The sequence below is a fragment of the Crinia signifera genome, chromosome 1 (assembly GCF_055691185.1).
Source record: "Crinia signifera chromosome 1, ASM5569118v1, whole genome shotgun sequence".
NCBI lineage: Eukaryota > Metazoa > Chordata > Amphibia > Anura > Myobatrachidae > Crinia > Crinia signifera.
Genome location: NC_139217.1, coordinates 230,163,991 through 230,176,215, shown reverse-complemented (window position 1 = coordinate 230,176,215; position 12,225 = coordinate 230,163,991). Strand labels below are relative to the sequence as shown.

At 43.3% G+C, this 12,225-nt stretch overlaps 1 protein-coding gene across 1 annotated transcript; it reads right to left on the bottom strand.

Moving 5' to 3' along the window:
* Positions 1–2,952: 2,952 nt before the first annotated feature.
* RPS28 (ribosomal protein S28) lies at positions 2,953–12,224 on the bottom strand. The gene is made up of 4 exons (XM_083179393.1): positions 12,090–12,224; positions 6,168–6,215; positions 4,518–4,652; positions 2,953–3,036 (listed from the first exon to the last, which is right to left on the bottom strand). The coding sequence occupies exons 1-3, from the start codon at positions 12,126–12,128 to the stop codon at positions 4,530–4,532; spliced, it is 210 nt and encodes a 69-aa protein (XP_083035519.1). The 5' UTR covers positions 12,129–12,224; the 3' UTR covers positions 2,953–3,036; positions 4,518–4,529.
* Position 12,225: the final 1 nt, after the last annotated feature.

Below are 12,225 nucleotides of genomic sequence, written 5' to 3'. Positions count from 1 at the left end.
GGAGCCAGGCAGCACAGGCTGCCCCCTGGGATAGCCAACAGTGGACCGGGTATTCACTACACCTGATCATGCATATGTAATGATCGGGTGCAGTGAATATATGAATATCTAATGAGCGTCTCGGCTCCCAGCCCCCTGCTGGCTGCTCTGTGTAAAAAAAAATAATATTTTTTTTAAATTAAATATATATTCATGTGCTTACAGCACATGAATAAAATTCCTGATTTTTTGACTCCAAATGTAAAAAACAAAAACACTTTATTTTAAAAGTTCACATTCCACTTCACCATAAAAAGATAGAGATTGCTACTCGGTGAATCATGGCGATAAAAACCTTGAAATGTATTCGCCATCTGGTCATTGAATAGGGTGATTCACCGTTTGTCAAAAAAAATCGCCGTACACCACAAAATCACCAAAAAACATGGCGAATCAGCCTCATTGAATACTGCCCTAAGCCTAAAAGTGATAAAATGGAGTGATAAAGCTCCAGCCAATCAGCTCCTACCTGTCATTTTTCAAACACAGCCTGTGGCATGGCAATTATAAGCTGATTGGCTAGTTGTTTATCACTTTCCATTTTATCAGTTTTCAAGCTTAGTACATCTGGCCCTATAGGGCAGATATATTAATGATGCAATTTTTGCAGATTGGGCAAATGTAAAATCGTCTGCTTTATTGTTACAATGCAATTTAGATTTCAATTTGAACACACCTCACCCAAATCTAACTGCACATGTTACATTTGCCCCACCTGCAGTGCAGCATGGTTTTGTCCACTTGCAACTATTGCAGGTTTGAATTAGGACGAAAGTGGAGGGTGATAAAGGGCCTGGTTCAGACCCACTAACTTGGCAGCTTATATATTCGTTGCCTAGCAAAGTGTGAGCGTCACCTTATGCCCTGACAGACGCCCAACAACCTCATACCACAATCCACCGCCAGCCTAAAAATCCTTCAATGCTCGAAGATAATAGTCAAGTGACCCAGCCACCTGAGCGGGGAAAGCCACTCCTGCGTTCCCCATAAAACAGTTGGTGTTCCCCTGATGCCACATTCCCCCTCCCTCCTCCACCCGTGCAAAGGTGTGATTTTTAATAATGGGAATGTGTAATACTTTAGTAGAGGTGTGATTGGGTAAAACTAAATAAAATGGTGTGAGGTCCCCCTGGTAGTGCCATGGCCAAAACATACACCCCCCCCCCCCCCCCCATAAAGTGGTTTTCCCAGGCTTCACCCATCCAAGGGGTGATGTTTTGGCTGGGGGAGCCTAAATAAAAAGTCTCCCCTGACTGTGGCATCGCGCGGCTTGCTATTGGAGCCAGGTGCTGGTTACAAAATATGGGAGACCCCTAATCTTTTTGTCGTTTGTAATTTCTGGAACCAGGATTGTTCCAAGAGCTCATGCTGGTTTCTTAAAAATGTTGCTGGTTATGTTTTATACACTTTTTTGGACAGAACCATGCAGAGATCACTGCAACACATGCAATCTCACCTGCCAGAAGCAGGTCTATTTTTCTTGTATTTTTAGTTATGTTTAGGTGGTATATGGTTGTTTGATCGACATGAATTGGGTCGACATGTCTAATGGTCAACAGGGTCATTAGGTCAACAGTCAAAAGGTCTACATGGGGTTTTTCACTTTAATGCAACATGTGCCGGCAGGCGGTATTTCATGCCCTACCACCCACCTATAGTGGTCGACCCAATCAACGTTAACCTTTTGTCAACCCTATGACCGATACCGAGCAGAACTTTGTTGTACAGCAGGTGGGCTGATTTGTAGAGATATTTTGATTTGGGTGTGTTATATTGACTCCAATGGTAAGATCCTGGCTACTTTTTTAAATTGAAATTTAGATTTCAGTTTGAACTCAACTCATTTCGCTATTAACGTGCCCCACAACATTGTTTTGCTCAGCTTTATTTGCTTTGATAAAAAAGCTGCATCAAGCCGTCAGTTCAAACCCTATAACAGTGCATGGTTTTAATATGTGTATTCACTTCAGATGATTTTGAAAGTGTTGCACATGCACCTCATCTTAAAACGTAGTATATTTTTATTAACAATCCCCCTCCACCCTTTCACTAATGTAATGTTCCTTATCAAAGCGAAAAGGCATCCAGTGTTTGGACCATTTGTCTACAAAAAGGTTTGCATTATTTTGACCGGGATGTGGTCAATATGCCGGTGGTCGGAATCCCGACCACCGCAATGCCGGCACTATGTCCCTCTATGGGTGACCCAGAGAGGGAGAATAAAAGAATTAAAGCATATTTAATGACAAGCCAGTTTACTACACATTTTGCCTCCACCCCCCTCAAGACTAGCAGCTCTAAAACATTTAAATGACACTGTCTAGGAGTCACAGCAAGGTAAATTAAAGAAAGCTTGCTACAATTCAGTGCTTGTGGAACAAATTTAGCAGAATTATATAGGACATACAACATCTTAAACTCATGTTACGAAGACAAATATGTTTTAGGATTTAGGACTAATATTTTAGGATGGAGACAGTTTGATTCAGGCAATTTTTAATAGCTGCTTATGTTGATCATCTAGTTTTAGGTTATACGTAATTCAGTTGCTCCTACTGGCTAAAGATATACTGATCATAATGGACCAGTGTCTGCTTAGTGAATGAAGACTGAAGGAATAAGATTTAAAAAGCACTTTAGACCAACTTATGTTAACCATTTTGATTAGCACCATTCCCTTAAAATAAGAAAAGCAACACCAATAGCCAATTTGTGTAGCACAGGGATAGGGAGCCTGAGTCCCTCCAAATGTTGAACTACACATCCAAGAACCACCTGCAACATTTTAGCAGGACTAAAAAGCAAAACTGTAGCAGGGCATGCTGGTAAGTGTAGTGCAACAGCTGGAGGGCCAAAGGTTCCCAATCCCTGGTTTGGCACAATTATATCGAAAATTAAGCGAGAAACATAAGATAACATTCTTTCCATCTTTATTTTCCTCAAAAAAACAAGGTTATGCAAAGTCCATCTCTGATGTTAAGACCAAAGCCCAGGTATCTGAAAAGAAAACATTGAGATGTTACTAAACAAAACACTGCTTTTTTTTTTTATTATTGCTCAAAAATGTAGCTTACAATTTTAGCTCTCCCACAAAAAACTACAATTAAATGGTCCACTAGAAAAGTTACATTCATTGTAGTATTTTACAGCAATATCTTTATTGAATTTTTTTAGGACATAATGAACATTGCATTAAAACAATCTATATGGTCATATCATACAACAAACCGTATCAAAAAAGGGGAGATTATAAAAAAAAAAAAAATGTTGAGAAATGGAAGGAAAGGAGGGGAAGCGGTGAGGAAGAGAGAAGTCAGACAAAATAAAAAAATTGACCCTTGGGTGAATATATGGGGAGGGTGTGTGTGTGGGTGTGTATTTCAGAGCCGGGCGGCAGCTGCAGCTGAGCTGCCCGGCACTAAGCAGCGCAGAGCATGGCAATCCCAAGAATTTCCCAGTTTGCCAGTCTGGGCAATGGAGCATGGCCTGGAAAATTCTCAGGAGTACCACTGAAGGGGTTAAGAGCAGTATATAAAAATAGCGATTAATGCAAACAAAATTTTTAAGATTTGTGATCTCATTTCATCACGGATTATCCTTGTGTATCACAAGGATAATCAGCACTTATTTAATTGCGAAACATTAACCCATGTATGCCTATGTGTTTAATAGCATTTCAATAAAATGTTAACCCTTTGAGTTCAAACATTGCTGAGAGATGTGCAAAATATGTATATGTATGTAAGTGTCACTCACAGCGACTTTTTTTGGTGCAATGTTTAACAAAAATTATATTAATTGGCTCCAGATCATTTGCCGGCAATAACTAAAGTGATTCATATTCCTCGACTTCAACCATGGCATTTTTATTGGATATGATGTCCATCTCACAGCAATGTTTGAACCCAAAGAGTTAATAAATATTCTACTATTACTTTCCTAGTTCATCAAACCAGTACCATTTTTCTTTAGCAAACAAAATTTCACGCAAGCAAGACTTGGGTCACACTTAGCGTTTTAGCAGGATGGAGAACACGCATTTAAATGTATGTGGTAGTTGTAATCTGTAAGCTGTGTACACACTGTGCAATATATTACTCAGTGTAAGCTTTTCATCAGGGACCAGAGATGGTCCCTGATGAAAAGGAGACTCTGCCAGGGAAGCCGCAGGTGGAAACGGCGACCATTACGGGCTGAACACGGGAGCGCGCACAGCATACACAAATCACTGGCAATTTGGTTGCTCAGCGACCATCTTACCAGCGATGTGCTTGAAATCGCCCCGTGTGTAACAGCTTTAGTCATGTTATGCTGCTGAACTGCAGCATGCTGTGGTTGCATCCAGCAGGTGCAGGACCGCAGCTTGTGTAGACTCCTTTCTACCAAACCAGTTGAACAGGACCTGTTAACACTGTAGCCCTAGCATAATGCAGAAGTTATAAAAACTGGCCTAATAAAGAGCAAATCGAAAGTTTTACCTAAAACCCATGCTAGCGCAGTCTTCTAGCTTCACGCTCAGATTCCAGCAATGTGAGAACGTCTCCCTCCCGAACTGGACCTTTTACATTTCTTATAATGGACCGGTTGCTATCATCCATAAACTCAACACGAACCTGTATAAGAAAGTGATTAATTTATTCCAATAATACAGCTTCAAAATTAGAGTGCTAAATATGGACCTTACTGAATTAGAGATTTAAACTAGGATCTAATTGGGCAGGTGCTCATGTGAATGATTATATAGTCTCTGGAAAGGATTGCATAATATTTTGATACTACACAGAGATAATACATGCTGAGCCTTCATAATACCAAACAACATTTTTCAGTCGGAGCCAATGATGTTAACAGATGCGATTGAATCACCTTTGGGAGACTAATGGAGGGAGAGGATTCCTGGTCCTCACCAGAACAAGATACGCAAACTGACTATATAGACCGGAAAATATGAGATATGCCAAATACAGTCAACAAATCTACTATTTCTGCATAGCCACAATCCCTTTTCCTTCCCCACATCCACCCATCTTTCCCAAACGCTACCCTCACCCCTCCTTTTTCCTATGTCTTGTTATCTTAATTGTTACGATATTTAGAGTTCTATAATAATACGTTTGGGATAACTCGCCAGATTGGACATTATAAAGAGGTTATTTTGTACTATGTAAGGAGGAAATATAACGCATATGTGGTTACATTATACTGTTGGTATTTATTGTTCTGTTGTACACAATCTGTATGATTATACATGTTCTAAGTGTATGTAATGACTTTAATCCTCTTGAAAAAACCTAAATAAAGAATTTATTTAAAAAAAACACAGGGTAAGAAAATACACACACAGGACCTAGGAAAGAATTGGTGGAGGAGCTACAATCCCTGAATTGACACCCACTAAATACCACCAAGTCCCCAACAAAAGACTCACTGTATCCCTGAGGTCTTTGTGGGACAGCACCAGACTGCACAGGGACCCCGGTGTACGGGACCTGACGCCGTCTGTAAAGGAGCCAGCGGGGTGGGTAAGATGGCGTGCACTGAAGGAAACTGCCAGCAGCATGGGAAGCGCCATCTGAAGCAGGACTGCCCCCTTGAAAGGACCTTCCGTACACTGTAGGCAGCAGCTACAACTGGCATTACGGTTGGAATCGCTATCCAATTCCTGTACTTGGTGGCCCGCATGTGCCAAATACAGCAGGAAGTTTAAATGGAGTAATGCTGTCCTATGAACCAGTGGCTGAGATGAGGAGGCGCACTGCACAGAGTGGCGAACTGGCTCTCCCAGGGGTTTCCCATGAAGCAGGCAGATAGAAGCCGAACTCTGTCTGCCTGTGATCCAATAAAGCAAATAAAATCAAAAAAATTCAGGAAAAAAAAATAAACCCAGTCCCTTAAGGAGATAAGGGCCCAGGGATCTAGCTCCTCTGGGCACTTTTTCTAAGACTGGGTTCTCGAATGGGATAGATGGGGAGAAACAGACGTCAAATTTTACTATTGTGCCAACTCCTCCAGACCACAACTCTATCCCCCAATGTAGAAGACTGCAGTGTCTTCTGCTGGATGTAGGGGAAATATTCTACAGTGACAGCACTAATCAAAACAAGCCTGGCCTCAAGATTAAACCTTACCTGAGTACACTGTCCTTGAGATCCAGTTCTTCCAAGAACCTTTGTGACCTAAAAAAGAAATAAATAAAAAATTATGTCATATCCTACAAGGATTAGGGATGACCAAAAACCTGATTATGAAGGCACTCAATCACAAAACATTGTTTTCCACACAGTGCTATCAGTAACCAAATTTAAAAGCAACATATGCTAGTAGACCTAAGATTTGTTACATATACATACATATATATGCAAATACATGGGTAAGACCCCGTGACATCTGTCAAGGCTTTTTTCAGAGTAGAAGAGATCCCTATACCTATACTATTTTGTCAGGTGCTGCAACTAGATATAAATAAACATAACGAAGATTTCTGAATTCTACCAATATGTGATTTTTAAATCTGGTTACCGATATTTCAGTGTGCTAGGGAAAAAAAAAAGATTTATACTCTTCCAACTGTGCCCTTTAGATCTAACAGCAGTTGACAAGTAGTGGCAGGGAAGACAGAGGGCCAGATTCTCTAAGCTTCAAAAGTGATAAAATGGAGAGTGATAAACAGCCAGCCAATCAGCTCCTACCTGCCATGTCATAGACTGTGTTTGAAAAATGTCAGACAGGAGCTGATTGGCTGGCTATTTATCACTCTCTATTTTATCACTTTTGAAGCTTAGAGAATCTGGCCCCCAATCTGTACACACTTTATAGTGAAGTGTCCTTATGCACCATTGCTGCAGTCGCATTAAAAAGCCCATATCTGCATGACCAGTACTGAGAGTCTGCTACCGCATGCACTACTATACTCTGGGCCAGCCGCTACTGGGCCCCCACATAGTGCTGTTGAGACAGCAGTATCTACACCCAGATAGCTGCTGGTGTCCACTACCTGCCACATGCAGAGAATTACTGGGACAGTACTAATCAGTGGAGGAGCAGCACAGCCTGCAGCAGAAATCTAGATATGGACGGGCTGTATGTGTGTCAAGTAGCCACACTAGAGCAGTGGTACTCAACCTTGGTCCTCAAGTAACTCCAACAGTTCAAATTTTGCAGCTCTCCACACAGAATCACAGGTGAAATATTTATCTCCACTTGTGATCTTTTAAAATGTGTCAGTGATTATTTAGTGCACCTGACCTGGAAAACATGAACTGTTTGGGGAATCTTGAGGACAGGTTAAAAATCACGGCAGTAGGGGACTTTCTGCTGCTCCTCATGTGCATACTGTCAGTCAAGTAGTCCTAAAGGTGCCCATACACGTTACAATTATTGTATACAATATTGTATACAATATCACTTCTCATTGCATATCGGTTTTGCGATGAGACCAGATGAGATGAGATCTAGTACAAAAAGTATGTGCTGCACTTTTTGTACTAGATCTCATCGCAAAACTGAGATCGGATGAGATGCAATACTGTATACAATAACTGTAACGTGTATGAGCACCTTAAGAGTAGATACTCTTAAGGAGCCCATACACGTTACAATTATTGTCACGCTGTGTGGAGTACAGGAGACAGCAGGGTGATGAAGCCACATCTGAAAGTCCGCATTTGTCTGGCCCCGATCAGAAGGGACTGTTCTACGTTCTAATCGGAACTTCAATCAGTTGTTATACCCCTTATAATGACCTGTCAGTGTGGCAGCTGCACTAGTGTGACACAGGCACTTAAATATTGCACTCAAAAAAAAAAAAAAAATATGCCGCTGTAAGGCGCTGCCATTATTGGTGGATATTTTGAGGATCTCCGAACAATGTTGGCACTAAAATGGTTTAAGCTCTATTTTGAAATCAACTGATTTACCTAATTACAGTTCAATTTGTTTGAGGTCAAACTTTGGGAGATGTTGTGTTTTGCTTTTAATTAAAACCAGACTGTCAAATGCACCACCAAATCCCCTCAAAGCGAACAGAAGCTGAACCTTTAGTAAATATGCCCAGACATCTCCAAGAGCTTGGGTTATCCGACCTGATCATATTTAAAGCATAGGAACAGCCAGATCCAGAGTCATCTGTTTACACTGTCCTATTACCAGGGATGACTTGCCAGGTCGCTGAAACAAGGTTATTTTTTTTAGGGACACATTGTTGACAGTCAAACCGACCATTAATTTTCAAAAACAAGCCATCCTCGCCCTTTAAACCCCATGCTGGCCGCTCACCCTAGTCAACATTCCAGGGGAATCCTCAATGGCAGAGGACAGCAAGGACTCCCCCAAATGGCGCGGTTGCCGCGAGCATCGCCATTTTGCAGGCAGCACAAGTCGCTTCCACCTCGCTGTAAGAACCCAGCACGGTGAAAGGCGGTCAATTGACTACTGACCCGCGAGCTGTGAGAGCAAGCAATCAGCACAGCTAACCATCCTAGCTCATTAAAGAGCATTGAATATCAGGTAACAAGTAAACAGTGGCAGTACAGATATATAACAGACATACATTAGAGGCACACTGGGGAGGGTTGTGGACAAGGGAGAAACTGGGAACACATTTGGCTGAGCACAGCACCCCATCAGCGGCACCACTCTGTCATAGCAACAGCCATATAAGTAACAAGTAAAACAGTGATATTATAGATATATGCAATACTGAACATATTTGGCTGAGCTATACCCCTATTATGTGTAAGTGGGCTTTTTCTGTTGATCTCTGTGGGAAAGTACCGATGGTCTATTGGGGATTTTAAATCTACTTTGCCTATAGTAATAGCCCAACTCAAAATCAAGGCATCAGTTTTGAGATCTAACGAATGCTTTAGCTTGAGGAAATTGCCACCAAATTTAGCACATGTACCATTAAAGCAGGGCTGGGCAATTGCGGCCCTCCAGATGTTGAGGAACTACACATCCCAGGATGCTTTGCATTAGTTTTGCTATGTGACCATGCTGAAACTGATGCAAGGCATGCTGGGATGTGTAGTTCCTCAACATCTGGAGGGCCGCAATTGCCCAGCCCTGCATTAAAGGTATCCGGTCAACAGATTTTCCATTTTTTTTTAATACGGACTTGATTCATACTTTACCATCCAAGTGGGCATAGAGTTAGATTACAGTAGTGTGCAGCGAGGCATTGTGCCCATGGCATGGGTGAGCACAGCACATTTATATGGTGTCTATATCGAAAGGTCAGACACCACAAAAAGTGAAAAACTTGTGACAACCCCGTACATGTTGACAGTATGTCAACCATTACTGTCGACCATTAGAGGGCTACCCTGACATTATTAATCTATAGCATAACCCCACTGAAGACCAAAGGGGGAAAGAGCTTGCATTGTACTTTTTGTGGCTCTCCGGTGACTGAAAAGCAGCAAAAAAGATTTACAGTATGATTACTGAAGTGAAAAGGTTTTTTGTATATTAATATTAAAGTTTTGGTACTTGTTTCCTAGCACTGCGCCCATCGTATGCCATCGCATACCACTGAATAAGGTATGCGATGGGACCCGACTTTTGGGTCCTAAGACCCAAACTGTACAATTTTAATATCGCGACGCATTGCATGCCATTACAATGGAATGCAATGCGATTTTTAATTGTACAGGCACCATGATGGGTGATTACTATGTTAAATGCAGCACCACTGTGAACGCCAACCCGAAGCGTGGCGAGTGCAGCGGTACTCATCCTCCGACCTTTTCATACCCCCACTATCCATGTCGGCGTGAAGTTGATTTTATATAGTGTGGCGAGTACAGCGAGCCCGAAGCGTGGCAAGCGCAGCGAGCCCCGCGGAATACATGCGCTCGCCACGCTATAGAAAATCAACTCCACGCCGACGTGGATAGTGGGGATATGAAATGTCGGAGGACGCGTACCGCTGTGCTCGCCATGCTTCTGGTTGGCGTTCATAGTGGGGGTGGTGTTAACAATGGGGGGTGCATTTAACATAGTAATCACCCATCAGGGAGCCTGTACAATTAAAAAAAAAAAAAAAAATCGGGTCTGATCGCATGCGATCGAAACAATGGCATAAGATGAAAATAGTGGGCGCCGTGCTAGGAAACAAGTACCAAAGTTTTAGTTCAGCATCTTTGAGTTTTACAAAGTGAAATTAACTTTTTGGCTGCACATTTATTTTGATTTTCTAGAAAATGACTGGGACCAAATTGGGAGAAAACACATGGAATAAGTAAAGTCACAGCTCCCATGTGTTGTTGTGGGTCCCTGCAGCTGCTTATGCTTTGCATGCCTAAAGGGGCCTACACATTGGGAGATTTTTCATGAGCATCTCTGAACAGTTCAGCTCACAGAAAAGAACCAGGTGTTTTGAACATCTCACAGGCATTTATGTGCCACTATTATACAATTATTACAAGTGTGTAATAGTGGCACATAAGTGCCTATGGCTATATGCCGCCATTATTAGTGAGCTGTTGGGGGGGGGGGGGGGCTGTTGTGCCGGGATGGAGAGTCCAGGACAGGGTGTATTGCAAGATGATTCTCCACTGTGAGTGATTGGAAGAACTAGGTCGCTCCAGGGGGTGTGGTATGGGACTCTGACAGTCGGGATCCCAACAGTCATTATCCCGACTGCCCGTCAGACAGCATGGCGAGCGCAAAAAAGCCACCTATTCTATTCTCCCTCTATGGGGGTCGTGGACCCCCACGAGGGAAAATAGCGGGTGTCCGTCGGGCACCCGGCTGTCGGCATTTTGACAGTTGGGATCCCGACGTCGGGTAAATGACTGTCGGGAACCCGTCCGGCACCCGCTCCAGGAGCCACTGGCCTGTCCTTCACCGAGTCAGTGAACTGTAAACAGTGAGTAGCACAGTGGCGGATCCTTTCTTGAGTGAGACTCTGCTTTCCAATCACTGACAATGAAAAACTGTCTGCCTCCAGGAACCGCCGCTTGATCATTGGCTGCCTCACATGTGACTTAAGGAGCCCACACACGCACCGTTGCCGGCGGTGCAATGCTGTACGATGGGGTGCGCGCTCCCGCGGCACCTCATTGTACAGTACAAAAAGTATGTGCTGCACATACTTTTTATACTAGCCTTTTCTAGCATAGCATCGCATGCACAAGGCATACGATGCAATGCTATGTGTGCTAGTTAAGCCCACAACGCACGCTGGGATCGGTGCGTGTGTGGGCTCCATTAGAGTGAGTCAGTGAACACCAGTCAGAGCAAGCGGTGGTTCCTGGAGCAAGTCAGTTCTTCCAATAAATCAGCAAAGCACCGCCGCTCACTTGAAATTGCTCACAGCTCACTTGGCCCATTTAGTAAAGCCATCTCTAGTACCCGCATGGGCCAGTGGGTGAAGGGAGGTGGACTCACCGCTAAGGTTGCCACCTCCCCCAGATTTCTGGGATTCTTTAGTCACCCAGATTTCTCCCGGAATTAGGGTGACTGGAAAAGCTTGGACAGCCTCCCGTTGCACACTGCTGCTGCCGGACTGGTCTACAGGAACATGTCCACCAGCAAGCAGCCTGTGTGTTTCACCTTAATGTCAGTCTAGATAATGGCATCTGTACAGGGAGAGCAGCCTGTGGTGTCCTGTTATTACAGTGGGAGTAGACTGTGGGGTCCTGTTTTTTTTTTTTTTATTATACAGGGGGAGTAGCCTGTAGGAGCACATGTCACAGTAGTGTATGGTAGCCTTTAGGACTGGAGTATGGAAGCATACATTATCTAAAACACTTAAATTCTATTTGGAAAGACACCACCACCAACCCAAATACAGATGAAAAACCTATCGATAGGAAGTCTTCTAATCTAAACACCAGCAGCTACGTCGCAGTTAGGAAGGGAGAGGGGTTTAGGCAGAAAGGGCTGCAGCAGGGGAGGCGGCCTGCTGTCTAAAGCGTCCTGAGAGTATATTAGACGGTAATGTGGATGTTAAAGCGTAAGCAACAATTATCGGGAGAAATCACATCGCAAAATTCAGCCAACTATAAAGCGACCGGGTACACACAACACACTGTAGGGTTCGTTACCCGAGCAAGCTTGATCGGCTGCACGCGACTGGCTTCCATGATGGCGGATAGTCTCTGGTGCACAAAAAGAGGAAAATGCGCGTGCTTTACCTAGCTTTATAGTCTGCTGGTTACCCTGGGCGTGAACCAGGAAGTG

Coding starts and splice junctions, on each gene's coding strand:
- RPS28 (XM_083179393.1), bottom strand. CDS start 12,128: ATGGAAGCCAGTCGCGTGCAGCCGATCAAGCTTGCTCGG. Junction 6,216..12,089: donor AGCCGATCAAGCTTGCTCGG/GTAACGAACCCT, acceptor TTTCTTTTTTAG/GTCACAAAGGTTCTTGGAAG. Junction 4,653..6,167: donor CTCAAGGACAGTGTACTCAG/GTAAGGTTTAAT, acceptor TTTCTTATACAG/GTTCGTGTTGAGTTTATGGA.